This window comes from Myotis myotis, unplaced genomic scaffold (genome assembly GCF_014108235.1).
Source record: "Myotis myotis isolate mMyoMyo1 unplaced genomic scaffold, mMyoMyo1.p scaffold_m19_p_22, whole genome shotgun sequence".
NCBI classification, from domain to species: Eukaryota; Metazoa; Chordata; class Mammalia; order Chiroptera; family Vespertilionidae; genus Myotis; species Myotis myotis.
In genome coordinates, this window is record NW_023416327.1 from 3,007,934 (window position 1) to 3,034,080 (window position 26,147).

The 26,147-nt window shown below is 52.5% G+C and overlaps 1 protein-coding gene across 2 annotated transcripts in view; it reads right to left on the reverse strand.

Moving 5' to 3' along the window:
* NCK2 (NCK adaptor protein 2) overlaps positions 1-26,147 on the reverse strand; it is a 133,568-nt gene that overhangs the window by 19,006 nt on the left and 88,415 nt on the right. For both annotated transcript variants that reach the window (XM_036355396.1, XM_036355395.1), the window contains exon 3: positions 19,057-19,298. In XM_036355396.1, the coding sequence (XP_036211289.1) occupies positions 19,057-19,282 (226 nt within the window). In that variant the 5' untranslated portion in view covers positions 19,283-19,298. The remainder of the gene's footprint in view (positions 1-19,056; positions 19,299-26,147) is intronic.

Below are 26,147 nucleotides of genomic sequence, written 5' to 3' on the forward strand. Positions count from 1 at the left end.
TCCACTACACATCTTCTCCGTTTCTTTTCCTTTAACGGAAGTCACACCTCTTCTCATTTTAAGAAAAATGACTGGAATTCCAATGTGTCTTTTACAAGGACCAGGTGAATTTTTTTCTCTTAAACTTTTATGTATTTTCCCAAAAGGAGAGGCAAATCCTCACACAAACTTTGCAGAGTCTCAGGCCCCTTTATCACTGTAAGTGAACAGGAGTAACCAAACGCGGCTGCCCAGAAGCCCTCAACGAGCAGCTTGTGCTCACGCCCTCTGCACAGACTTCGGAAGGACATACTTTCCAGCGCTTCCCCTTGGGGCCTGCCCACTCGGCCCACCCATGACTTCCTGCGCACCTGGGCCGTGCAGGGAAGAACTCCCAGGAGTGGGCCCACATGGACTGGCCACACACTCCCCCTCCCCTTTTCCTCTCTCTCAGGCCCGGGAGCCCAACCCATGCAGGGCCCAGACGGCTCCAGCCGAGCACACGCAGTGGCGGCACAGACCCTCGCTGGACTTCCTGAGCACGGGGAGCAGTAGCAGGTTTCAGCAAGACTTGGGGCTTCAAATGACATGCTTTTTTCTTTAGTCCTAGAGTTTATCATAAATCCACCTGCACAGGGAGCTACTGCTGCAGGGGTGTCGGGCAGGTCATTTCATGAGTGAGGACATCTAGAGTGCGAGCATTCACAGGCCTTCCTGCCTGCTGCCTGCCGCCCTGGCGACGGCGCACCGCTCTCTGCAGAGCGATGCTCTCCTCTGCAGCTTCTCAGTATGCATAAACTGCAACAGCTTTGCACGAAGAAAGAACAAAGAAGGAATGGAAACCATGTTTAAAAAGAGAAGTAAGACACTGTCTCATGTGGCATGAGCTCAGGAGTGACCAGGATTTTAGCTTCTACACTGGTTAGGCTCTGCAAACATTCCCGTTCCCTCGAATCCACTATCATAAAACTGTGGCATTTAAGATCTAGAAGAAATCTTATACTGCTCAGCTGCTTCAGGATGCTGCTGTGGGGAGTGGCCTGGGGTCCTGTGTGTGGTGCCCGAGACCGGTGGGCAGAAGACCCCAAATCCCCTTACCCAACATGCCCCCAGCAGCTCCAATGCCAGGCGTGCTGGCCAGGAGGTGCCAGGCAGTGGGCTCCACAGAGGAGTGGGCGAAGGTCTCTGAGAGGCCAGATCCCAGCCCCCAGGCCAGTTGCAGCCAGGCTGGGCAGCAAGGGCGCGACCTGAGGATGGGCTGCCTGCACTAGGCTTGCGGCCCAGGAGGACATAATAAGCTCTGTGATGGAGCTCCCTCCATCACTGTCACATTAGAGACCAGCCACAATGTGTGCAATGAACTTCATTTGCATATAATAATAATAATAATAATAATAATAATAATAATAATAAAATAACGTTTGCACCAACAGGAATGCTACTTCTTACTCTGTGAGCAATGATAACTTTAAATGACTAGTAGCTGAGTTGGATTTAACACTACAGGCATACCTCCTTTTATCCTGCTGTGCTTTACTGCACTTCAGAGAGGTTGCATTTTTTACAAACTGAAGGCAAGACCCTAAAAGACGCAGACTACTCACGTTATTGCATCGCTCGTTTTATTGCAGTGGTCTGGAACCAGCCCCGTAACATCTCCGAGGCATGTCTGTGTGGCACCAAACTACTGAATCTCTGACCCCGAGTTAACTTTTCACTGACAACAATAAGCAGCTTTAACTCCTCTATAATAAAAGGCTAATATGCAAATTGTCCCCTTACTGAGAGTTAGACCAGGGGGTGGGGCCGGCTGGTCAACCACCTGCAGCCCCTCCCCTTGGCCAGCCCCGCACCCGATTGGCCCCCAACCCTGATCAGGGGCGGGGCCGGCCCGCCAACTGCCCACGGCCTCTCCCCCTGGCCGACCTGATGGCCCCAATTAGGGTGGGCTGGCTGGACCCCACCCATGCACGAATTTGTGCACCAGGCCTCTAGTTCCTGAATAAAAGTACATGCATGAAAGACTGAGTTCTAACAAAAGTTTGACTGTGTTATCCATGTTAATGGTAGTGATTTTAAAGTCAAAATCTCTCATGTACTCCTTTTAAGACCAAGGAATGGTAAACAGACGACTTTAAAATATGCTGTCACCTTCCAGCATAGTTCTGCAGATTTAAGATAAAGTCAGACAAGTTTGATTATTCAGAAATATACTCAAGCCAACTCACTTAGACATAATGTACTGTGCACGAAAAGGGGGCCATGTGTTAAACCTGGCCGGTCCAGAGGAGGCCTGTGTGGCAGCCTGACAGACTCAGAGACCGAAAGTAACCACATGGGATGGTGTGAAGTTAAAACTTCCTAACTAAAAGCAGACATGGTGGGTAGTTATGTCCGCCAACCATAGTCCCCTTGACAAAGGTCAGTCTTTACCATGACTGAGCCTGCTCCTTGTCTTTTTGCATCTCAGATAACATGCCTTTGGAATGTCGGTCACCCCTCTGTCCAGACCCCTCAGGACACACCCACAGAGCAGGAGACTACTGAACCCCTATTGCTATTTTGTCCCGAGTACAATCTGTGTGTGAAATAAATGTTAACTATCCTGTACCCACCAATGTACAAGGATGTGTCTCTCTGTTTTACTCTTTATCCAATCCCAGAAGTTTCCCTGCTTTGTTTTCCCCCGCCCCCTTAATCTAAAATTGGTTGATTGCATGTAACCCCCTTACACCTCTGTCTTTGACTCTAATCCTATATAATAAAGAGCTAACATGCTAATTAGACCGAACAGCAGAACAACCGTCCGGACGACCTGCCAAACGAAGCCGGGGCTGCGAGGGGCAAGCCCCTTGCATGAATTTCGTGCATCGCGCCTCTCGTGTATAAAATAAGCTGCAAAACTGCCTTCTCAGGAGCATTTTCTCAATCCGTTAAGATTTTGCTTTCCAACAATTGCTATCAATTTGGCTCAAATTAACTCATAAAAACTCTCTACCATAGACAGCATCCAAGTTTTAGGAGCTCTAGGCAAAGACATTTTATTTTTGTTACTAATCAGATCTGTAACATGAACCACCTTTAACCAGAAAGCTTTCTTGTACTTGAAATGCCATTTATACTAAGTAAAGAATAGAGGTTATTAATTTGTGGGGGTTCCCTCATGTGAGTTAGGACCTATTATTAAAGTCAACTAAAAATTACAAAAGGCTTTTGTTATTAAATGCTAAGAAGATCTGACAAGCTTTGATTAAGATACCAAGTAACTGAAATAAGTTTTCATATCAGAGTTAGGATAATGTTTGGCTTCTAATAGCTTTTCATATGATCATATGTGCATATAATTTATATTTAGTAAAAACTAGATATGCTGGTAAGACTCAGAGAACGCCCAGTCCTAACATTTATGATAAAAATATTTCAACATATAAGGAGGAAAACCTCAAGTTTACTAAACTTAAGATTTTTTAAAGGATGACCATTTAAGATCAATGCATTCAGCTTCACTGGCTGTTAGGGAAATGCAAATCACAACTACAATGAGACACTCTCACACCTGTTAGAGTGGCCACTCTCAACAAGACAAGTACTAACTGTCGGAGAGGGAACCCTCACTACTGCTGGTGGGAATGTAAACTATGGAAGGCAATTCGGCGATTCCTCAAAAAATTAAGAACAGAGCTACCATGGGACCCAGCAATCCCACTCGTGGGTATATACCTGAAAACCTCAAAATCATCTTTTCAAAATGATATATACACCACTATGGTCATTGCAGCACTACTCATGGTGGCCAAGATGGATACAGAAGATGTGGTACCTACTGGTATACACCATGGAATACTATTCAGCCGGAAGAAAGGATGAAATGTTGCCATTTGCGACAACATGGATAGACCTTGAGAACATTATGCTAAGTGAAATAAGTCAGGCAGAAAAAGTCAAGAACCATATGATTTCACTCATATGTGGGATATAAAACTGAAACTCGTGGACACAAACAGCAGTGAGGGGTTGCCAGAGGGAAGGCGGTAGAGGGTGGGGGGTGGAGTAAGCTAGACGTATGGTGACAGAGGATAATCTGACTTTGGATGGTGGGCACACAGTGCAATATACAGATCTTGTAACCTAGGAACCTATACTTGAAACCTACATGATCCTATTCACCAAGTCACCCTAACACATTTAATTAAAAAAAGATCAGCCCAGCGTTCTCTGCTGTTGTTTTATCTGCTCAGCCGCCTTCTCTTCTTCACCAAACTCCTGTCCCGTGGCTTCTGCAGGGCTCCACCCACGCGGCCACGGGGGAGGCCGGGCTCCTCAGGACCAGTGCACAGTCGGGGGCACCGTCCTGGGCGCCCGCAGTGTGGAGCATGAAGGAGAGGGCAGGCATGAGGCCCAGGGAGAAAAAGACAGAACCTAGATGACATGCGTTGAGTCCCTCAGTCCCACCATGCTTCCCAGTGCTGTGAGATAAATCCTCTTTAAATTTTCTCTGCCTCTTCCTTCTTTTTTGTTGTATCTACCTTCTGTCACTTCACTTAAGAGCTCTAGAAAAAAACAAAAAAACACGACTCTCCCCCAACTCTCACTTCGCTCCCATTCCAGCCCTTAAATATGCCAAACTTTATTCCCACTCTTATCTGAGGGGCACATGTTCCAAGATGCCCCTGAGACCACAGAGAGTACTGAACCCTGTCTATATTGCTTGTTTCCTATACATATGTGCCTGTGATTAACTTATCAATTAGGCGCAGTGAGAGATTAACAACAGTAATATGCTAGACCAATTTTAACAATGGCTCTGGGCCCGCACAAAGTAAAATAAAGGGACATGAACACAAGCACTGGGGCACCCAGACAGTCGGTCTGATAACCAGGCGGCTACTGAGTGCCACATGGGGGGCGGGGGGGGGAGGGTGAGGGGGATGAATACAGGTGGATGGTTCCTATCCCCGGACAGCGCGGGACTTCGTCACACTATTTAGAACAGCATGCAATTTAAAACTTATACACTGTTTATTTCTGGAACTTTCCTTTATATATTTCCAGAACGCAGTTGACCCCAGGTAACTGAAACTGCGGAGGCAAAACCGTGGTTAAGCCGGGGGAATACTGCATTTGGGTAAGCTGAAAAGAGCGCAGTAACACAGTAACTCCTTGATATAACGGACTAATTCAGGCGCAGGGGGTGTCCGTGAAAGTCAAAAGGCTGTTATGTAATGAAGTAGGTTTTCCGAATGTGTATGTTAAAAAAAATGACAAATCAGTTAGTTTACCTACATTGACTTATGTAGACAGGTCTGTGTGATTAAAATTAAGTATGTAGGAAAGGTTCCATCTCACAGAAAGTTTCCTATATGTATTAGAGCAATTTTAAGTTTACACTGAATAGGCCTAGTAAATGCATGCGTTCACCAGTCACCTCGAATAAACAAATGCACAGGCTGGGCGTGGCCTAGCGCACGGGGAACACGGGCCAGTGCGGTAAAACCGCTGCAGAAGTCACACCCCATGACAACAGCACCCCTTACCACACACGATGCGGTGTGATCACCTGCTAATCATTCCCGAACACTGTCTGTGAGCGGTGGCCCTTGGATTTAAATATATAAACTATAGTTGTAGATATGTAATATTTATGTCAGCAAAATTACTACAGTATTTTTTTCAATATATGGCCTATTCACTAAAATTTGTTAAAAATAACAGTGTGTCAATAAAAAAAATAACCTGTTAATTTAATTATAAGCAAATCTTGGTTAAAAGCATTTAAAGATTAACAGGGTGTTAATTTTCACATATGACATATGGACCAGGAATGTGGTTTGTTAGACCAGAAGTCCGTTAAACCAAGGCCTGCAAAATCGAGGGTTTCCTGGGCTTGGCGAGCAAGCAGGTTTGGGTGTGGGAGTGAGGTGGGTGCTGGTGGAGGGACAGGATCACCACTTGCCATGACTAACCAGCCACTGGGCTAGTGCACGCGATTCTTACACCCCCAGAATCTCGGGTTTAACATATGTGCCCCCACAGGACCCATAATGAGAAATGTGTGACACTGGATGGCACGGACATCAGGGCTCAGCAACCAGCACATCTAACCTCAGTTTTCTGACGGCCCAGATGTGACTTGGGAGGGACCCAGAAGGCTTCCCTGTGGCCAGTTTCTTAGGCGTGGTGTCAGAGACACTGCAGGGCAGCTCAGAGACTGGGACAGACTCATCAGTATAGAATGATCTCAGACAAGGCCAGGTCCAGGTCAAAACAGACTTGAGCCCCAACACCAGCACCCAGCTGCTGCAGTCAGCACCTACTCCTTTCGTCGCACAGGGCTTAGGTTGCTAACTGCTGAGAGGGAGGAAGTGTGTGCAGAAGAGAAGACAGGCTACCCCGGCCGTAAGCGAGGTGTGAAGGAGGCCTTGGGCCACCCCTAGAGTGGGACATGGGGCTGGAGGGCAGGGCAGCCAGCAGCCAAGACAGGTCCCCTCGCAGCTGGCAAGACTGCGTCAGGCAAAGCAAAGAGCTCGTCAGCCCAACTCTCTTCTGAGCGTCGTACCTGACACCATGGACTCACTGCTAGGAACTGGAGATGCTTCAAGAAGAAATATCGAGTTCCTAACCTCTTCCCAGATAAAGGACTAAACACAGCCCAGGACAGCTCTCTGGGTCTTCCATGTCCCTCTCTGGGCACCAAGTTCATTCACAAAAATCCCAGCCCTATGGGTGCCCCAGCCTTATGGGTGCTGCCATTGGGTGTCCCAGCCTTATGGGTGCTGCCGTTGGGTGCCCCAGCCTTATGGGTGCTGCCGTTGGATGCCTCAACCTTATGGGTGCCCCAGCCTTATGGGTGCTGCCGTTGGGTGCCCCAGCTTTATGGGTGCTGCCGTTGGGTGTCCCAGCAGCCCCACCCACTCTGTAAGGTCCTGACAACAAGAAGGAAGACAGCCAGGATGTGGTGGGAACGAGGGAAGCTGAGCATGAAGCTGGGCCTGGAAACCTTCCTCTAGCGGCTTAAATATAACTTTTAAAAGTGAAAACCAGTCTTTTCCAGAAGCTGAGTCCATCTGCACGCCCCTGACGGGGTCGCAGGCACCTGGCCCGTGGGACACCCCGGCTCATCAGGGGACTCTCAGCCTTCCCCACCCGCAGCCTCCACAGCATCACCCACCTCTACTCAGCACCCACTCGCTGCACTGTCTTTACCCCCCTGAGAAAGCCCATCTTAGTCCCTCTGTGGCCTCAGGGCCTGGCATTCAGTAACTGCTTGCTCAGGAAATACACTCCACTTCCTGTCTCATCACCATGTCACACACTCCTCCATCCTTCCAGACTGGCCTCTCCGGGGGCACCCGCCTGTGTTGCCAGGACTGTGACAAGACTACTGAGGAGCAGACCGATGGACTGATGCTGCACCCAGCACCCCCCAAGTACACACTAAGCCCCCCTACGACTCTTTCTTCCTTCCACCCTTCAACAGAACTGTGAGACCCCACTGTGGGCCGGACACTCGCACCCGTAAGGCCAGTGGCCAGGGTGGAAGGCCCAGCTCTAGCTGGGCTGTGTCTGAGGGGCCCAAGGTACACTGGTTCCTGATGCACCCCCCTCTGCTCGCCCCCAAACTGGAATGAATGGAGGAGGCTGACTTCCATCGTTCCTAGGAGTGTTCACCTCAGGTGTTGTCCCAAGTACAGGGAGGGAGGGAGGAAGGCGACTCCTAAGTTGTAAGGAGCTGCTATCCCTGAGGCAAACTCGCAATGACTGGGGAGGGGCTGCCAGCTGAAGGGGGTACAAATGAGCTAGTCCCCATCCCTAGCACCCCCTCCAGTGGGCAGATGTTGGAGGATCAGCCCAGAGGGACAGGGTCAGGGTCAAAGGGCCCACCACACACAGGTCCCGTGTCCAGGCCTCCGGACTGGAGTCTCCACCCTTGCTCATAAGAAAGCCCGTTTATCTGCGAGCAGGCAGCAAATACATGACAATATTTAACTCTGAACAGCATGGTTCAGAAGTACAGAACTCTCCCTCAAATGTGAAAGTCAAATGGCAACAGATGCCAATGAAAAGAATTTTTTTAATTTTAATTAACAATACATATTTAATACTTCTCAACACATATACTGGATCCATCAGCACAAGCATTTTTTTTAATATGCAAAAGGGTGTACGAGGCATGGCAGTATATGACATTCTGCAATATTACCTGACGTGTCAGCCCACTGGCAAGTTCAGTACATCTTTCCCAGACCACACCCAAGTAAAACAAACGTGCCAAATAAACAAAGACGAGAACCGGCAGCATATTCATGCAGGTGGCCAGGGGTGGGCAAAGACAATGGCACCAGGCTCCCGCCCACTTCCTCAGACCACACTCCACGCCCAGCCTCTGTGCCAGCAGCGTCAGACCGCGGCGAGTCGACAACGCCTCTACTCCTCGGTTCCAAGGACAGCCGTGACACTGTGGGGCTTAGCCTTGGGTCTGGGACCCAGCAAGAGCCCAAATGGCAGCTGTCATTGTGTTTATTGCCATTATTACATCTGTTTTCCTTCCCCCTTGAGGACAAAGGCAGGACCAATGGAGACAAGACAGGTGGTGCTTTCTCAACAGAGGTGCCACTTAGCTCTTCTTTCCGGAAAATGTGCCTGGGCAGGTCTCACCCACTCCTTCTCTTCGGGCTACGGCATGGACAGGCTCAGAGAGGATGCTCCATAACGCAAAGTGGGCCTTCACACAGGGAGTGAGAGAGAGCCCATTTCCGAGTCAGAGCAGGCAGAAGGCTGGGAGGCCACGCGCTGCCTTCGACGGGCAACACTGGTCACCGAGACGCGGGGCCTGCGGAGTAGCGGGCTCGCTCCTGCCTGCGCTCGGGGGAGGGCGCGGAGGGAACTGGGCTCCTGCCTGCAGCTCTTGGCCGTACATCCGGCTTTGTGGACGTGCCAGCCGGGACCTGCCTCAGCTGTGAAGAGTCCTTGCAACCCGGGACAAGTCACTCAACCTGCCTGACTTTCCGAGGAAAGCTCTGGGCCAGGCTGTCTCCAGGGCCCTTGCCAGCATCTGAAGTCTACACACAGCCCAGCTCTCAGCTGCGCGTCACCTTCCCACTGAACGGAACATGCGAGGCTATGAAAAAACCCACGGAAGAACACACGTGGCCCTTTCGGAGCCTCACAGCCATGTTGTGTCACTACACTGCTTTTCTTAGCTCTTAGATTAAACATTATAGACTGAGTCAACTTAAATTAGTGGCATAGGAACAGCTCGTTTCACTACTAATTCATGCTCTCCTTCTAAACACCCACCTGCAAAAGTTTCCACTCAGACAATCAACTGCTTTACTCCTTAAAAAACAAAAATGCAAAAACACCAAACATGCGAAATCAAATGAGACCCTGCACACAGCCGCCGCAGGTCAGCCTGCTTCCACAAGGAAATGGGCAGCCACGGCCTTAAAATGTTGCAAAAGAGCTGCCCGCAGGCGGCTCCGGCTCTGAGACCCGGGGTGCTCACCGACCCTGCGCCCAGGAGCAGAGAGGGCAGTGGTGAGCTATGGCGGGAGAAAGCACTGGCCGCGGAAGGGGCCGGTCACGGGGACTGAATTCTAGACAAAAGAGGACTGGGGGAGACGTAGGCTGATGTGCAGAGCAACACCCGCCCGGCTGGCTAAGCCCACCAAGGAGCGGCCTTACGTGGTCCGCAGCAGCTGGCAGCTGCCCGCCGTGCAGCGCAGGGTGCACGGGCAGCGGCTCAGGGCGAGGAGGCACCAGGAGCAGTGCCGGCCTTGCAGCAAAGCAACGCAGCACATGCCAGGACCCCCCTCCCCATGCTCCCCATGCCTGTCCCCAGGGGACACACAGAACGCGCAATAGAGAAAAGCAACATTCGGGACCTATGGACGGTCTGAAAAAGAGAGTGCCAGATGGGGAAACGCAGTCAGCACCTGCACTGGTAGGAGGGTTTTACTCGAGTCTCTGGGCACTTTGAGTCCATGCTTCTGTGTTCTAAAACTGAAGGCTCTCCGCGAGTGACTGAACACGGGCCTCTGGACGTCAGTGATCCCCGGGAACCAAGGCATCTTCAAACCCGTTCTGATGCCAAAGAAAACCGTGACACTGCCCACTGCAGTGGTTCTTGCCAAAAAGTTTAAAATAAAAATGAAAACTGAAAAACAAAAAACTGAAGGATCTGAGTAACTCTCTCATCAGGAAAGGGTGTTTTCTATGCTCTTTACGATAATTTTAATAAGAAGCAACCAAGATGCCAGGTGCTGGGAAACACGTTACCTGAGGTCCCTGCCTTTCCCCAGGACACGAGGGGACCACACGGCCCAGGGACAGAGCAACGTGGTTTCACGAAGCCACATAAGCCTGCACATCCTTCCCTTCACTTTCTAGGGCACAGACCCTCACCATTTCCCAGCCCCTCCTGGCTTTTCTCCCTTTAGTATTCTCTTTAACACTCTGTCTCTATTTCCTAATTATCCTCCCACTAATCTGTGGCTAGCTGTTTTACATTTTTGGTTCTAAATACTTGGATGCTTATGATATACAAAAACAAATCCACGTTCACTTTGGTGGTTGGCACCAGTTACTGTAAAAGTCTCCACATTAGGTGGGCAATTCATTGGGAGGGCGTTTCTCCTGTGAATGAGCTCACAGGACAGAATCCTAAATCATCACCTGATATGCAAGGCACGTCCACAAACAGTGGGTCATACAACAGGGAACGAGAGGTAATGCAACTCTGAGGCCGCAGAGTCCCTGTCTTAACGTGGAAGAGATCATTTGTTGAAGCTGAAAGTTTAAATGAAAGTGAGATCAAGTAATGAAGCCCTGCTTTTAAATGTATCAAGCACAGAGCTGAAATATGGGCTAGAAAAACTTTATTCAAAGTAAAACTGTCTTAATTTTTATAAGGAAATCCCGTTTTTTAATTTACAGTTATGACACCCTAATGAGGGTTAGAAATTGCCAAGGTCCTTTTCATATATTTGTTAGGCAAAAATAGACAAAGAAATCACATTGAGATATCTTACTCTTCTTACACATTAGATACAAACTGTCATTGAGGAGTGGTGTGGCCTTCTATTCTTTTTTGACACGAAAAACTGGTTGCTTAGAGAGTGACTCAGTTTACGAAGTTTGCTTAAGCGACTTGCTGGAAGATTAACAGTAGTTTTCTATTCTTGAAGAACATTCACCCCAGGAAAACAAACTTCTTCTAAGACAGATGCACCCTAAAGATTTGTATCTCCTCTTACATGGTCTATAAAATGCACAGAACATGTGAGCATCTGGCGAGCCAGGCAGCGTGTGCAAGCGTGCTCACTCCATCTCCTCCCTGGCACGTCGGGCCGGGCACCTGCCGAAAGGCTGGCCTTTTCTGGACCACCTGCCCCGGGGCAGCTGGTACTGATAACAGCAGGGAGGCACGTGCCCATGCAACGCGATTTTGATTATATATGTATAAACACTGAGCAGAAAGACACAATGACTTATAGACACAGAAGCATTCTGAGTGATGAGATCATAGGTGATTTTTTTTAATCTTCCCCCTTTTTAAAAAGAACAAACAAGTATGCCTGTCTAAAATGCATGACTGTCTAGGATGCAGGCACTTCAGAGATAGTGATTCTGAGAAAGCTGCGTGCAGAAACCTGTCATACAAAGAAACCCTGCGTGACAAAGATGACTACAGCATTGCGCGCGGCAGCCACAGTGCGTGTTCGCTGTGGACAAAAGCGGCGCCAAAGTAAAAATCAATTTACGAGAAAGGAGATATGAGAAAGGAGACTTGCAGCTCCTGCATCATTTAATGAATGGCTCCCACTCACCTGAATCGGAAGGAACCAGGACGTCATTAGTAAGTGACTCCCTGGGGCAGGGAGCAGCAATGCTCAGCGGAGGAGCTGGCCCTGGCATTGGCGGGGCCACAGCAAGGGTGGCAACCCAACTGGCTGCGGGTGTGCCGCCAGGCTGACTGGTTCACGGAATCAATGCCCAGCAGCGCCATCCCCACCCCAGGCGAGCGGAGTCCAGGCCCCGCAGGACGGGCAGGAGGCTGCAGCCCAGCCCGCCGGTCGGTCGGAATCCCACCGCCACTTCCTGCGTGCTCCTGGGCACAGCACTGAACTCTGAGTCTCAACTTTTTTTTCACATGAAAAGTGATTATGTTCCTCTTAGGGTTATTGTGAAGATTAAACAAAAATGTATGTGGCACCCAGCACAGTATCTGGCAAAATCAGAGAGAAATCATTATTACTGGTCACGCTGGAAAAATGCATATACAATCATTTCGGGAGTCTCGATTTGGATTTTTCTGCTGTGTTAGCTTTTATTTGGCTTCAGGGTGTGTGTTCTACAGGGAACGAGGGCTGGGGAGCCTGGGAGCCTGGGCTCTGGCTGGCTCAGGATCTCGGGGCTTCCTGTCCGGGAGGCCATGGTGACAGCTCTCCACAGCGGGCGGGGACCCCTGGGACAAAACAAAGACTGAACGCCTGGCTGGGCCACCACAGCTGCTCCGAGTGTGGGTCTCCACTGCGGGCCTCAGCAAAATCATTTGTATAGACGCCCAAAAGCCAAGAAGCCACTTAAACATAGGAAGTACATTACGACAAAAATCTAAATGTTGTGTCTCCTGAAGTTGGGATTCATTCACTCAATGTCCTGCCCTCACCTCCAACTCAAGCAGGTCTGTGCTCAGGGCCCGGTGTCTCATCCTGCTTCCTTCATTCTCAGTCATCCTGCTGGTCCCTCATTCAGGCTTCACTTGCTTAGAGCACCATCCCGATACGCCAAGGCTGTGGGCTCGATGCCCAGTCAAGACACATACAAGAAGCAACCAATGAATGCATAAGCCAGTGGAACAACACGTCCATGTCTCTGTCTCTCTCTCTCCCTCCCTCTCTCAAATCAATCAATCAATAAAAAAAAATGTTGAAAAACCCTTGAGTCACTTGTGACTAATCCTTCCAGCTGTCCCATTCCCAGTCAATACAGATCCTGGGTTTTTCCTTCAAAATCCCTCTGATCTGTCACCCGCCATTCCCACTGCTGGGCTCAGGACCTACAGGGTCACCCCTCAGTGGCTCTGAGCTCTGTCCCCAGCCTCCTGCTGGCCAACTGGCGCCCTCCAGGCCCCTCCGACCAGCAGGATCGGAAACCTGCCATCCACCCTGAAGGTGGGCTCCTCTCCCCACCGGGGGGAAGTCTTTGGGGGGGGTTCTTTTTTCAAATGCCATCAGGCCTCGTGGTCAGGGCCTTCCCCGTATGGTGCACCCCAGTCACTCAGGACTCCCCAACGTCCCCCTGCATGCCAGTCAGCGGGGTCAGTGTCCTTCAGGGTCTCACGTGTATTCTCCTCCTACAATTAAAGCCCCATCTCCTCGTCAAGTCTCGACTCAGCCCAGTAGTCTTTACGTGATGACCGCACTCGAGGCTCACCAATCTCACGGGACAAGTGTCCCTTAACCGCTTCACAGAGGCTCAGCTCTCACAGCTGCCAAAGCCGCTCGTCTGGTAATCGGCAACGCCTGGATCTGAACGTGGGTGCCCCCACCGCCATGCTGCGCAGCTTCCTGGGAGACGGGAGAGGCCTGAACTGCACGCGGGGCAGCCTGTTCCCAGGGGAACAGCAGGGCAGTGCCATTTCACAGGAGTCTGCGTATGGAGCCTGCGTCCCTTTCCCAGACAAGCCTCAGAAGGTCAGGGCTAGACCGCCTGCTTCCTTATGTCCCGCCAGAGGAAGCAGCATCGGCCAGGCTTCCTGCTCTGACCCAAACACACCGTTACGCCGTGCTGACCCCCCCAGAATGTCTGCACCCCTATTTCACAGCCTCTGGTGATTGCTTGCCAAGGCCACTCAGGGGGGAATGACGTGGCTTAGAAGGGGTTTCCAAGGGACAGAGTGAGGAGGGCACAACTGAAATTCGGGGGCTGCCACAGGCACAGGCTGCAGCACTGATTACCGCTGAGGACACGCATAATCTCAGCAAAGACCCACGATCCTGCACCCGTCCAACCGGAGGCTGCGAGCCCAGGACGCTGCTCTGACCCCGCTCTCCCTGTCGCCCGATAACAGAACGCGTAGACTGACCGGCTCCATGCCGTCCGGCTGGTCCCACAGCAGGGGTTTCCTCGCGGGCGAGCTGGCGGCAGGGAGAGACCTGCAGGTGATGGCAGATGTTCTGGGTCCAGCACTGGGAAATCCATTCGAAGGAGAACCAGCTGGACATGTTTATACCGGGTGTTATCCTCACGTTTAAGGTCCGATCGCGGCAGATCCTCAGGGCGCCCCTGCGCTCCGAGAGGCTTAGGCCACGTTTAAGGCCTGCAACACTGTGGCCATGCAGACACGTGCCCCACGAGCCACGCGACACCCGGGCGCGGGCTCCACGCCACCTTGACGCTGGCCCGGGGGTTTAATGAACGAAACACTGCGAGAGCAGCACTGCTTTCCCTCAGCCGTGCCAGAAGGTGCCGGCGCGGCGTCCCATCACGTGAATACTGTGTGTATTTCCACTGCAAGGACCACAGCACCGCCACCAAAATCAGGAAACTAACGTGGCCTGGTGGTTACCACCGTGTCACTCAGGACCCCATTTAAGTTTTACTGATAAGTACTTCAGCTCTAAAATAGAAAACTTGTCATCACTAAAATGTCCTCTAACATTCTCAGTGCCTGTCGCTGCCAGAGTCCTCGCCGATGCCCAGCCACTGAACCCTGACGTCCACCGGGGAGTGAAAACCTCCATTTCAGCGGAAGCCCCATCTCTGTCTCCTCCCCGTGACTGGCAGTGCGTCCTGGGGAAGCCACTCAGCCCCGCCAAAGTCAATCCTAGCATCCACGGGCCTCGGAGCCGTGTGAATGTCCCCACGGGACCACCCTCCTCGTCCAAAGGCTTTAGCTCAAGCCAGTGCAGGGCAAGGGCCGTGTGACAGTGGTCAGCGGTGAGGAGCCACAGAGCGGGTCCTAACCCCTGCGGGGTTCTCACTGCCTTAGGTGTGTCACACGGGGACAAGTGCTCCAGCAGCAAACCAGGGCGGCTCACTCTCTCCGGCTCCAGACGCCTAAGGACGTGCTTAGCACGGGCCGTGCGCCTGGGAGCAGAGGCGACAGGTGGAAGTGTGCCGTTCTGTGTACCGGGGTCAGCACCTGGGCTGAGCCACGGGAAAGAGTTAACCTTCGGGGTTGTGGGTTCCAGCTGTTACCATGAAGTGATACAAAAACTGCTCTCCATTAGCCTGAAGGAACGGCTGTGAAAAGGCCTCCGGGCCATCCTCACACCCAAGGACACAGCGCAGCGCCATGAAACGTCGGGCCGTGACTGCATAAACCAGGTTCCACACGGGAGCTGAGAGCTGCAGCCGGGCCCTCCGCCCACCAGCCACCGTTACCCACGGAGAAGCTCTGGCTGTTGGTGACCTAAGGTGGGTACCAGAGGAGACCCAGAGTACGTGAATGCCTTGCCTGTGTGCAAACAAGAGCTCAGATCATTTTATTTGATTAAAAATTATTAAAAGAAAAGGAAGAAAGGTCACCCTTCCCTAACAGATCTTCTTGTCAAGGGTGCTGCTTGCTCAAAGCCGCTCTAACCAGCACAACATGGGATGACGTTAACTTCCTACCAGCTTCCACACACCTGATGGGGACAGGCAGGGAGGCGAGACCTGGACAGAGTTAGTGACCGGCCATTACAGACATAGACCGCAGTTATGGCACTGTGACTGCTGGCGAGTCCGGCGCTATTGTTCCAAGCCAGGCATCTGCCAGGGACTCAGCCTGGATTTCGGAAGCAGGCAGGTTTCCACAGCAGGGCAAACTACCAATGTGACGATGCCACGAGGAGCTACCGGAAGCTCAGCGATGCAGGGTCGTTTCTGACGTCGTCCTCGCCCCTTCTAACACACAGTGGAGATAGTCTCTGATTGCACCATTGATCTGAGCGACTGTCACTGACAGCACCCGGAGACGGCCAGGAAGCAGGCGCCATGGGCACTTTAGCTCCCATCTCTTCCAGCAAAGAGACCCCTGGGAGGCAGGAGGGGCTGCCCCCTTCAGTGCCATGTCCCGTCCGGCTGTGGAGACAAGGGAGGTCTCTCTCTGCCACAGAGATTCTTGTCGGGGTGTCTCCTGCTCCCTGATACTGCTCGAGGGCAGGGAAATGTCGGGGTGCCTCCTGTTCTCTCATACTTCTCGAGGGCAGGAAAATGTCGGGGTGCCTCCTGCTCTCTCATACTGCTCCAGGGCAGGGAAATGTCGGGGTGCCCCTTGCTCTCTCATACTGCTCTAGGGCAGGGAAATGTTGGGTGCCTCCTGTTCTCTCATACTTCTCGAGGGCAGGAAAATGTCAGGGTGCCTCCTGTTCTCTCATACTTCTCGAGGGCAGGGAAATGTCGGGGTGCCTCCTGCTCTCTCATACTGCTAAAGGGCAGGGAAATGTTGGGTGCCTCCTGTTCTCTCATACTTCTCGAGGGCAGGAAAATGTCAGGGTGCCTCCTGTTCTCTCATACTTCTCGAGGGCAGGAAAATGTCGGGGTGCCTCCTGCTCTCTCATACTGCTCAAGGGCAGGGAAATGTCGGGGTGCCTCCTGTTCTCTCATATTGCTCGAGGGCAGGGAAATGTCGGGGTGCCTCCTGCTCTCTCATACTGCTTAAGGGCAGGGAAAAACTCATGCCGAAGCAACAAGGTCTTTGCCCAACAAAAGCAGGGTTCTGAGAGCATGATGGATCCATCCAAACAGAAAGACATATGACAAGGGGAGCAGTGCTCTGCGGGGTGGAAATAGCAACCTCAGACTCTGAGTGTCACCTGGTACGGATGCTGCAGATACAATTTCACGTGTATTTTCACAATATATTCTGTTGGGCACGAACGCGTCCAAGGCCACGTGTGCCTGTGTGGACAGCCTGCCGAGAGCTGTCCCTCCACAGAAGGGCACCCCCACTCAGCACAGCTCTCAAGGGCTGATGAGCCACAGGAGAAAGCAAAAAGCAAGCTCTGAATCTATTTAAGGAAGAGCTTTCTAACAATCTGTGTTCTCCAAAAATGGAACTGGATGACTTAGAAGCAGTGTTCCAGCAGAGCTGGGTGGCCATCTGTCGGGGTGGGGCCGCGGGCCCGGGCCCAGCCCCAGCCCCAGGGCTGGCTGGGGTGCCGGCCTCCTCCGCAGTACACAAGCTCGCTGCACTGGTCACAGCTCTGATCACGGCTCGTGAAAAACTAAACACTGGGCAAAAGCTGTGGTTAATAGTTTCCATTTGAAGCTCTGTCTTCTCCTACAAACTGAAGGAAAAAATAACAAGGATTCAAGGGAATTTCTAGATAAGTCAGAAGGCTTGCTTTGCCTTATTTTACTTCCTGGTATTTCATTCCATTTCTGGGCATTTCATTCTGTGCTAGAATCTCTTTCTTTCTTTCTTTTTTAAATTTAATATATTTTATTGATTTCAGAGAGGAAGAGAGAGGGAGAGATAGAAACATCAATGATGAGAGATAATCATTGATCGCTGCTTCCTGCACACCCACTACTGGGGATCTAGCCCGCCACCCAGGCATGTGCCCTGATGAGGAATCAAACTGTGAGCTCCTGGTTCATAGGTTGATGCTCAACCACTGAGCCACTCTGGCCTAGCTCTGCACTAAAATCTTGAGACTATATATATTTTTTAAATGGATAAGAAGAAAGACAAAACAAGTCTACAATGTTTAGTAGATCCAAAAAAAAATTTTTTTAAAGGCACTTTGGTAGGTGAAAAGCTGAAATTGGAAAAAATAAATAAAATTAAGCTCAGGCACTTTTGAAGTTTTTACCTATTCATGCAGCCTACATTTCTTTAATTAAGAGTTATAAGCATAGGACAACAATGTTTCTTTCCGGTGCCTTGCTTGGAGAACAAAGACAAAGGGCTGTCAGTTTAGTGGGAGAGAATCAGATTGCTCATGAAAAACGGGGTTTCTCTATCAGCCTCCGAATCTCAGACAGCTGGCGAGCTAGCGTGACCCACACAGGCCCGCGTTCTGCTTCTCGCTCCAGGCCTGGGCATAACCTAATCCACAGCACAAAACACCGCCCGTTAATGCAGGCTTTATATGGTTTTAAAGAACGAGACTTTTCAAGGTTGCATAAAATAAAGACAAATACTTTGCAATACCCACTGCATTCCGTGTATAATGCTCAGTTTTCCCACCTGTCACCCTCTCCCCTAAATGAAAAAAAATATGCTCTTGTTAAAGATAAAAAGGAAAAACTCAAGTAAACATAGCATGGGTGGTAATACTGACTTATTTCAATAGCACATGCTCCAGCGATAACCAGCAGCCTCAGACACAGCCACCTGGTATCACGGGAGGAGGCAATGATCACTTTGTTTAACGGCAGGTCAGTTCACTTATTCTCAGAAAGGCCCTCAAAGATACCTTTTCACATAATCTGAAGCAATAACTACTGCAAGCAAGCCTGATGCGCACACAAAATACAAAGGCAAGGCTGGTCCCTTCACTTCAGGTGATTCAAGGTGGTCCCTCCCATCTCCGACCTGGAGAAGAGACAGGATGTGGGGAGAAAGCTGGCCGACACCACCAGAGCTGAGCCCCAGCAGTCCCCACTGGGTGACCCCGATGGCCTGGGACATCACAGTGGTGCTCGCCCCACTGCCGACTGAGCTAAACTGCCCAGGACTGTGGTGTGAAAGTCACCCGTGTCCAAGGTGCTCCTCCCCGCTCCTCCCTATGACAGCGCCGGTGGACAGGCTCGTCGGGGAGGAGATCTGTGCGGCGACAGCAGAGCGGGCGCTTCCGGGGGAGGGACTGCCCTCCAGGCCCGCCCGCAGGTGGGAGCCCGAGAGGAGCAGGGGGAGCAGTTTACACCCGACTCCACACTCGGAAATCTCACGGAAATGACAAACGTGCTACCTCTCCATCCGGTCTCTTCTTTCTCAGAGATTAAAAAAAGACAACTAGAATGATGTCAACATTTAAAAGAAACTTTTTTTTTTTTTAATACAAATGATGAACACTCTCCTCAAAGAGCACCCACCGGGCTTCCTCGCTCTAACCTGGGTCCCGGGCCGCGAGCACTCACCCAGCGTGTCCTTCAGGTTCTTGACCAGGGAGCCCTTCTTCAGGCTGTTCTTCCTCTCCACGTAGTTGGACGGCACGTAGCCCGTCCTGTTGGCGGCGTTGCGCACCCGCCACCACGTCTTGGAGTCGTCCAGCAGCCACAGGCGCTCGTTCTTCTTGATGTCCAGCTCCTGGTCCTGCTGGGCCGTGTAGTCCCACTTGGCGATCACGATGACCTCCTCTGTCATCTTTCATGTGGTCCCCCTGCGGCAGAACAGCGCGTCAGAGACCAACCAGACACGTCCCCGGCATCAGTCTGCAACAGGGTGCGCCTGACAGCTTTTGTTGCCACTTGGCAGCTGTCCTCCAGGGTCTGGGGCACTCATCCCTGACAGGGCCTTCCTTCCATACCTTCGGGATTCTGTCTGGAACCAGCAGCCTTAAAACCAGACCTTGACTTGGGACCCTGGGACTCCTGCACGCTTTGCCAAAGACAAAAACAGGTTCCCAAAACGTTCTAAGCAACGATTTCATAACTAATGTGTTCATCTGACTAAGCACCAGCTCCTACACCTGATGCTTACGTCCCCTGCCTTAGTATATGCTGAATTTTATGAATATAATTAATAAAACACACATACTCGAGCTCTTCCTATAAACTAAAATGAAAATAAACGTGGTACTAATGCACCGTGTTCCTGCACTGGATCCTGAAACAGAAAAAGAAAAGGAGGGGAACCCTGGTGACATTCAGATAAAGTCCAGTTACCGGGGGTGTGCCAATGTCACTTGCTTAGCTCTGCCAGTGTGCCGTGGCCAGGTGTGCCGTGGGTACAGAAGATGTTAATACCAGGAGAGCTGGGGGAAGGGGACAGGTACACAGGAATGCTTTGTACTACCTTTGTGACTTTTTTATAAACATAAAATTATTCTTGAAACCTGCACATGGATGTCTATAGCAGCTGTGTTCATAATCGCCAATGTTTGGAAGCAATCAAGGTGTCCTTCAGTAGATGAACCGATAACTAAACGGTGGTCCATCCAGCTAACAGAATAATACTCAGCGATAAAAAGACGCGAGCTACCGAGCCCGGGAAACACGTGGAGAAGCCTTCGACGGCGCTACTAAGTGAAAGAAGCCACCCGGGAGGCCACACCAGGTCTCCCCCACAGAGGCTCCTTTTACCAAACTCAGCCAGGCTCCTCTGGATCCCCTTCCCCAACCAGCCGCGACTCGTACTTCCAGATGCATCTTTGCGTTGCTCAGTTTTAACAAGAACCAGCCTACGCGGGTTTAGCCAGAATCCGCCCCCTCAGCCAGCTTCAGCCTGACCACCGGCCGCCTTCAGGAAGAGCCCCGCTGGTCCGTTCGGCCAGATGCCTTTCCCCTCCTCCAGGGCTGTGCATGCCCCTCTCCCACCTGGTCCAGGCTGCAGGCTCCCCTTCTCCTTCCTGGGTCGGGAGTTGAGCTCAGGCCTCCCACCCCCACCTGCCAAACTCGCATGCAGTAGCCCCTGCATAGTACGCCCTGCGGTGCTTTACAAGTGCCATGACTAACTTCTCCTTCAACAATTCCAACTGCAGGCGGGGCGGGGCGGGGACTGGCAGAGAACAGAGACCTGGCTCCGGGAAACAACTCCGCCCAGTACTCTAGTCCCGTAAAGTGCGCAACACCGAGGGTGAGCTGTGCACACACGATTCCAAAGTAAAAGGTGAACGAACAGCCACGAATACAAAGTGAAGTCCATCCTGCAAGTAGGAAGAGCAAAGGGACACCTGCATGACTAAGCATCAACTGTTTCAGCAGTGCCCCCCTTCTCAGGCACACTGTGGGCCAGTCGTTTTTCAGCAAGAAAATTCAATATGCAGTCCTTCAACCGACTAGAGGTTCCCTCAAAACTAGAAAGAAAGGAATAGTGGGAAGGCCACGAACTAAAACCCTGTTCCTCTCTGACAAAAAGGGGTCCCATTATGTTACAGGGGGGCAACCTGTGCGCTTTGAGGCCTTGGGGGCATGAAGGCGATGTTAGATAACACGACGCTTTCTCCCAGATGCTGTAGAAGTTTACAAGGAATGATGGTCTCCTCTGTTATAAATTAAGTTCAAAACTTAGAGATAATAAACCTTTTGGGAAGGAGGCAATCCTATGTAATAAAAGGCTAATATGAAAATCAACTGAACAGTGGAGCGACCGGTTGCTATGATGCGCAATGACCGCCAGGGGGCAGACGCTCAATGCAGGAGCTGCCCCCATGGTCAGCGTGCTCCCACAGGGCAAGTGCTGCTCAGCCAGAAGCAGGGCTCAGCAGCAACTGCAGTGGTGGTAGCCTCTCCCGCCTCCGCGGCAGCGCTAAGGACGTCTGACTGAGGGCTTAGGGGCCTAAGCCGTCAGCCAGACATCCCCTGAGGACTTCTGGACAGCGAGAGGGCGCAGGCTGGGCTGAGGAGCACCGCCAACCCCCCCCCCCCCGTGCACGAATCTCGTGCACCAGGCCTCTAGTGTTTAATAAAACGTATGCATAATGTACACGCCAACCAACAGGACGGAGCTCACACCACGCTCATTTCCTTTAGGCAGACAACTCCGAACTGCTTCCAGAGCCCAAGCCCACCACTGTCTCCATCATGATCCGGCTTCCTATCGGCTTAGATTTTGAAAGTCATAAGGTAGTTTCGTTTGTTTTTGTCTTTTAATAATAATGAGAGCAATAATAGGAATGGGACTCAGAGAATATCCCATTTAAATCAGGTTTTTTCTTAACTCCACAATTTTCAGAAGAGCTTTTAACAAGAAAAGCACAGCGCTTAAGACCAATCAAAGCAACATGTTCATCTCCTGCAAGACTCTGGGTGCGGAGCTGGCCGGCGTGGCCATTGCAGTGCACTGGGGACACCACAGGGGAGCTTGAAGAATGCGGGTGCCTGGGCTCCCCCAGAGCAACGAGCAGCACCTCCAGGAGCGAGACCTGTGCTCGGATGTTACAACCCGTAACCCTGACGGCCGGGGCAGGGACCTGAGTCACGGGCTGCACGCCTGGCCACCAGACCCGGGGCCGGAATGACCCCTCAAATTCCGGTTTATGAAAGTAAATGTGAGCGTAAGCCGGAACCTGACACACATGAACTCACTCACTCAGTCAACACAACTCCCCGTTTTGGAGGGTGGGGGTGCCCTTCAGGAGACAGTGTCACAGAGATTGAGTGACTTGTTAAAGGAGAGTCAGGGCTGGAGCCCAGGTCCGTCAGCTCCCAAACCTGGGCTCCTGTGCCCACTCTGGGTGGGTGGGTGGGTGAGGGTCCAATGTGTGGTCTGTGATTTGATAGATTTATTTCAACCCAGTAAACCTAGGATTCTAAGTCAGTGAAAGCACAAAGTTCCTAGGCAACGGCTCCTTAGCTATAGCAGTGGGTTTAACCCTATTCTAAGGAACTTGTGACAGCTTCCAGTCAAAGTAAAAGCTTCAGGGGCTGCCCGATCAACAGCCGCCTCACTGCACTGCAGCCGGCCAATCAACAGCCGCCTCACTCCGCTGCAGCCGGCCGGTCAACAGCCGCCTCACTGCACTGCAGCCGGCCGGTCAACAGCCGCCTCACTCCACTGCAGCCGGCCGATAAACAGCCAGCTCACTCCACTGAAGCCGGCCGATCAAGTGCTTACTCAGCACTGCAGAAGGCTACTATCAACAGCTCTTTCACCCCATCAGGTCCACCAATTACTCAGCACTGCAGAAGGCTACTATCAACAGCTCTTTCACCCCATCAGGTCCACCAAATACCACTCGCTCCAGCTCTGCCGACTGTCAGCCAATCACAGCACCCCACTGGAGCAATCATAACTACATGGTTGACGGTCAACCAATCCACACACTTTCGCTTCTGAAACTCAACTCAATACCTGATCCCACACTTCCCCAAACCCTCATCAAAAGAGTTCTGTCGGGAGACTGGAGGCGCGCCCTCCTTGGCCAACCAGGACGCATCACCAATCTCAGGAGCAGAGCTGTGGCCCAGGACAGCTGCCCCAAGGCTCCTGCTGCCAACGCCAGGCCGCTGCCCTCAGGGGCCCGGGCACGTGGGAAAGAAGAGCGCCCAGTGGGAAGGGGGCAAATAAATGCAGGGGCCACGAAGCAGGGGCTGCTGAAGGGCTGCCCAGGTGTAGGCAGGAACTAGGTGGGATCACTAAGCAGAATGGATACAAGACTCCTGTGGGTAACTTAAAGAGTAAACACGATGTATTTCTGGGTGTTTCCTCATTAAAGCCATTTCAATGTGCAGTAAAGCATCCCCACCTCACCCCACACCAGCACTGCATCCCGGCCAACGCCGAGTCCTTCTTGTTGCCAACAGGGCTGGGCAGGCCGGTGGAGGCCCCTCTGGAGGGGCTGGGCAAGCGTGCAGGTTTCCCCGAGACCTGGGGAACGGTTTCTAGGCCCGATTTTCTTCCTCAACATGATCCCGTGAACTCATCCCGCTGGGTTACCTGCTCCTCATGACAGCCTGTGTTCCTACAACATCCAGAAACAGTCACAGACATTTCCACAGAGGTCTCGGGGTCAAGCTGAACCCCTCGGCCATAATGGCAAAGAGAGGGCCTGAGTCAAGAACCTGGGACTCAACGCTCAGCTGAACCCTGTGTGTCCGCCTGGACTCCAGCTTCTTCTGGGAAGCGGAATACCGGTCCCTGCCCAGCCTCCCAGGTGCTCAGGAGGGCCAGGTGTGTGCTCGCCGTGACGCAAGCCCGAGGCGAAGGCGCAGCTCCTCGGAGACCCTGAGTTTGTGGCAAGTTGCTGCGGCGGCCACAGGAAACCAATGAGTGAGGGATGGTGCCATGGCCAGCCCAGAAAAGGAATACTTCTAGGAGCGCTTCCTCATTCATTGCAAGGCTCCCCCTCTTGTTGTTTATTTGCAAATATTTAAAAATAGTGCATTTGCATTAGGAGGCCTCAACGAAGCAGCCTCAGAAGCAACTAAAATACCTTATAAACTCTTTATTAAAGTTTCAAGCTGTGCTGTAGATAAAAGCCGTGCCAGACGCCCAGGAGGTGACAGGCGTTGGCAGGAACCTGTGGCATCCTGTGGTGGCTTTTCCCAGGCATGCCACCACTTGCACCACGTCAGCGGGACACGCGCTGGAGCCCCGCGGCTGTTCCAGCTCCGAGGAAGCTCATTAAGCTGTCTTTCCACTTCCCTGCGCACCCAGGTTCACCTGTGCAGCCCTGAGCGCTGGCTCAGCACCCGTCTTCTCCACAGAGGGCGGGCCAGCCACGCTGCCGTCCGAGTGCCCGGGGTGCAGGATGCGGACGGGAGACCAGCATCCCCAGCACCTGAGAGACAGCTGTCGTCACGTTAGCTCACCAGCGATTCACAGCAAACCTTCGAAATAGAATCTACCCACAGATACGCTGAACAAAGAGGAGCCTGGGCAAGGAGAAATGAAATCACTGGTCCAATCCACAAAGCGAGAAAGGGCCTGAGCTAGGATCCAAACTCCAGAACCGTCTCATCACGAAGCTGGGCCTACCTGCTCCCTCCACCGCCGGCAGTGTTCGCAGGAGCAGGATGTGCGGCGTGGCTAACAGAAGACATCCCAGGGCGAGGTCGATGCTGACAAACAAAACCTGAGCTCCAATTCCATTGTGATAAACTGGTCAGGGACTCCTGTTCTCCGGGGATAAGTGGGAAGGGCCTTGCTGGGGTTTAAATATTTCATTAGTGGAGGGGGAAAGCAAGGCTAGACTCACTGAAAGGTGAGTGTCCTGATTCCAAAACCCAGGCTGCGGGGGAGCAGGCCCCCATCCTGCCACGGGTGGATCCACCTTCCGGCCACCACTCCTGCACGGGCACTTCATGGCATGGGGGGCTGCGTGGCATGGGGGGGCTGCGTGATTGGGGGGCTGCGTGGCACAGGGGGGCTGCGTAGTTAGGGGGGCTGCGTGGTTAGGGGGCTGCGTGGTTAGGGGGGCTGCGTGGTTAGGGAGGCTGCGTGGCATGGGGGGCTGCGTCGCACGTGGGGGCTGTGTGGCACAGGGGGGGCTGCGTGGTTAGGGTGGCTGCGTGGCACAGGGGGGCTGCGTGGTTAGGGAGGCTGCGTGGCATGGGGGGCTGCGTCGCACATGGGGGCTGCGTGGCACAGGGGGGGCTGCATGGTTAGGGTGGCTGCGTGGTTAGGGAGGCTGCGTGGCACGGGGGCTGCATGGCACAGGGGGGCTGCGTGGCACAGGGGGGCTGCGTGGTAAGGGTGGCTGCGTGGTTAGGGGGGCTGAGTGGTTGGGGCTGCGTGGCACGGGGGGCTGCGTGGCACGGGGGCTGCATGGCATAGGGGGGCTGCGTGGTTAGGGGGGCTGCGTGGTTAGGGGGGTTGAGTGGTTGGGGGCTGCGTGGCACAGAGCGGATTGGCTAAGCCACCGATGTCACTCCGGGGGTTACTCTGGAGAGTGTCTTTTTATGATTTGTTTTCTAACTTCACTGGGTAACAGGGAAAACTGTGGCCTGTAAAGCCTCTACGTCTGAGTTTGTGTAGGTTCCCTGTGTGCCCACCCATGTGACCTGGTTCTGTAAATGCTCCCCTCCCACCAGGGAGAGGGCCCGGAGCCAGCTTGGCGCAGGGGGGCGGGACGGGGGCGGGCACGGCGGGCGCGGTCTGGCTGCTCTGCCCACAGTGCTGTGTTTGTACATGGTTCCGGCTCCTGTGAGGATGGAACATGACACAGGACAGGTCGAGTCCCGACACCTGGTCTCACTGGACTGCACCTGGGCTTCAGGGTTCAAGAGCTCCGCCTCCCAGCCGCTCTGTCCGGAAGGCTAGTGACGCCGCTGCCCAGCCTGGGGAGACGCTCTTGTCCACAGCACTTACTGGCTAATCCTCACCCGAGGATTCCCATTGCTTTTCAGAGAGCGGAGGGGGAGGAAACATCAATGTGAGAGACGCCGACTGGCCACCTGCACGCACCCTGGCCTGAGGCGGGGAGCACACTGCAACCCAGGTACGTGCCCTTGACCGGCAATCCAACACACGGCCCTTTCGCCCACAGGCCGATGCCCTAACCACTGCGCACACTGTCCAGAGCTGGAATATATTTTAAAGACAAGGTATAGGCAAGTTATTTTCAAAA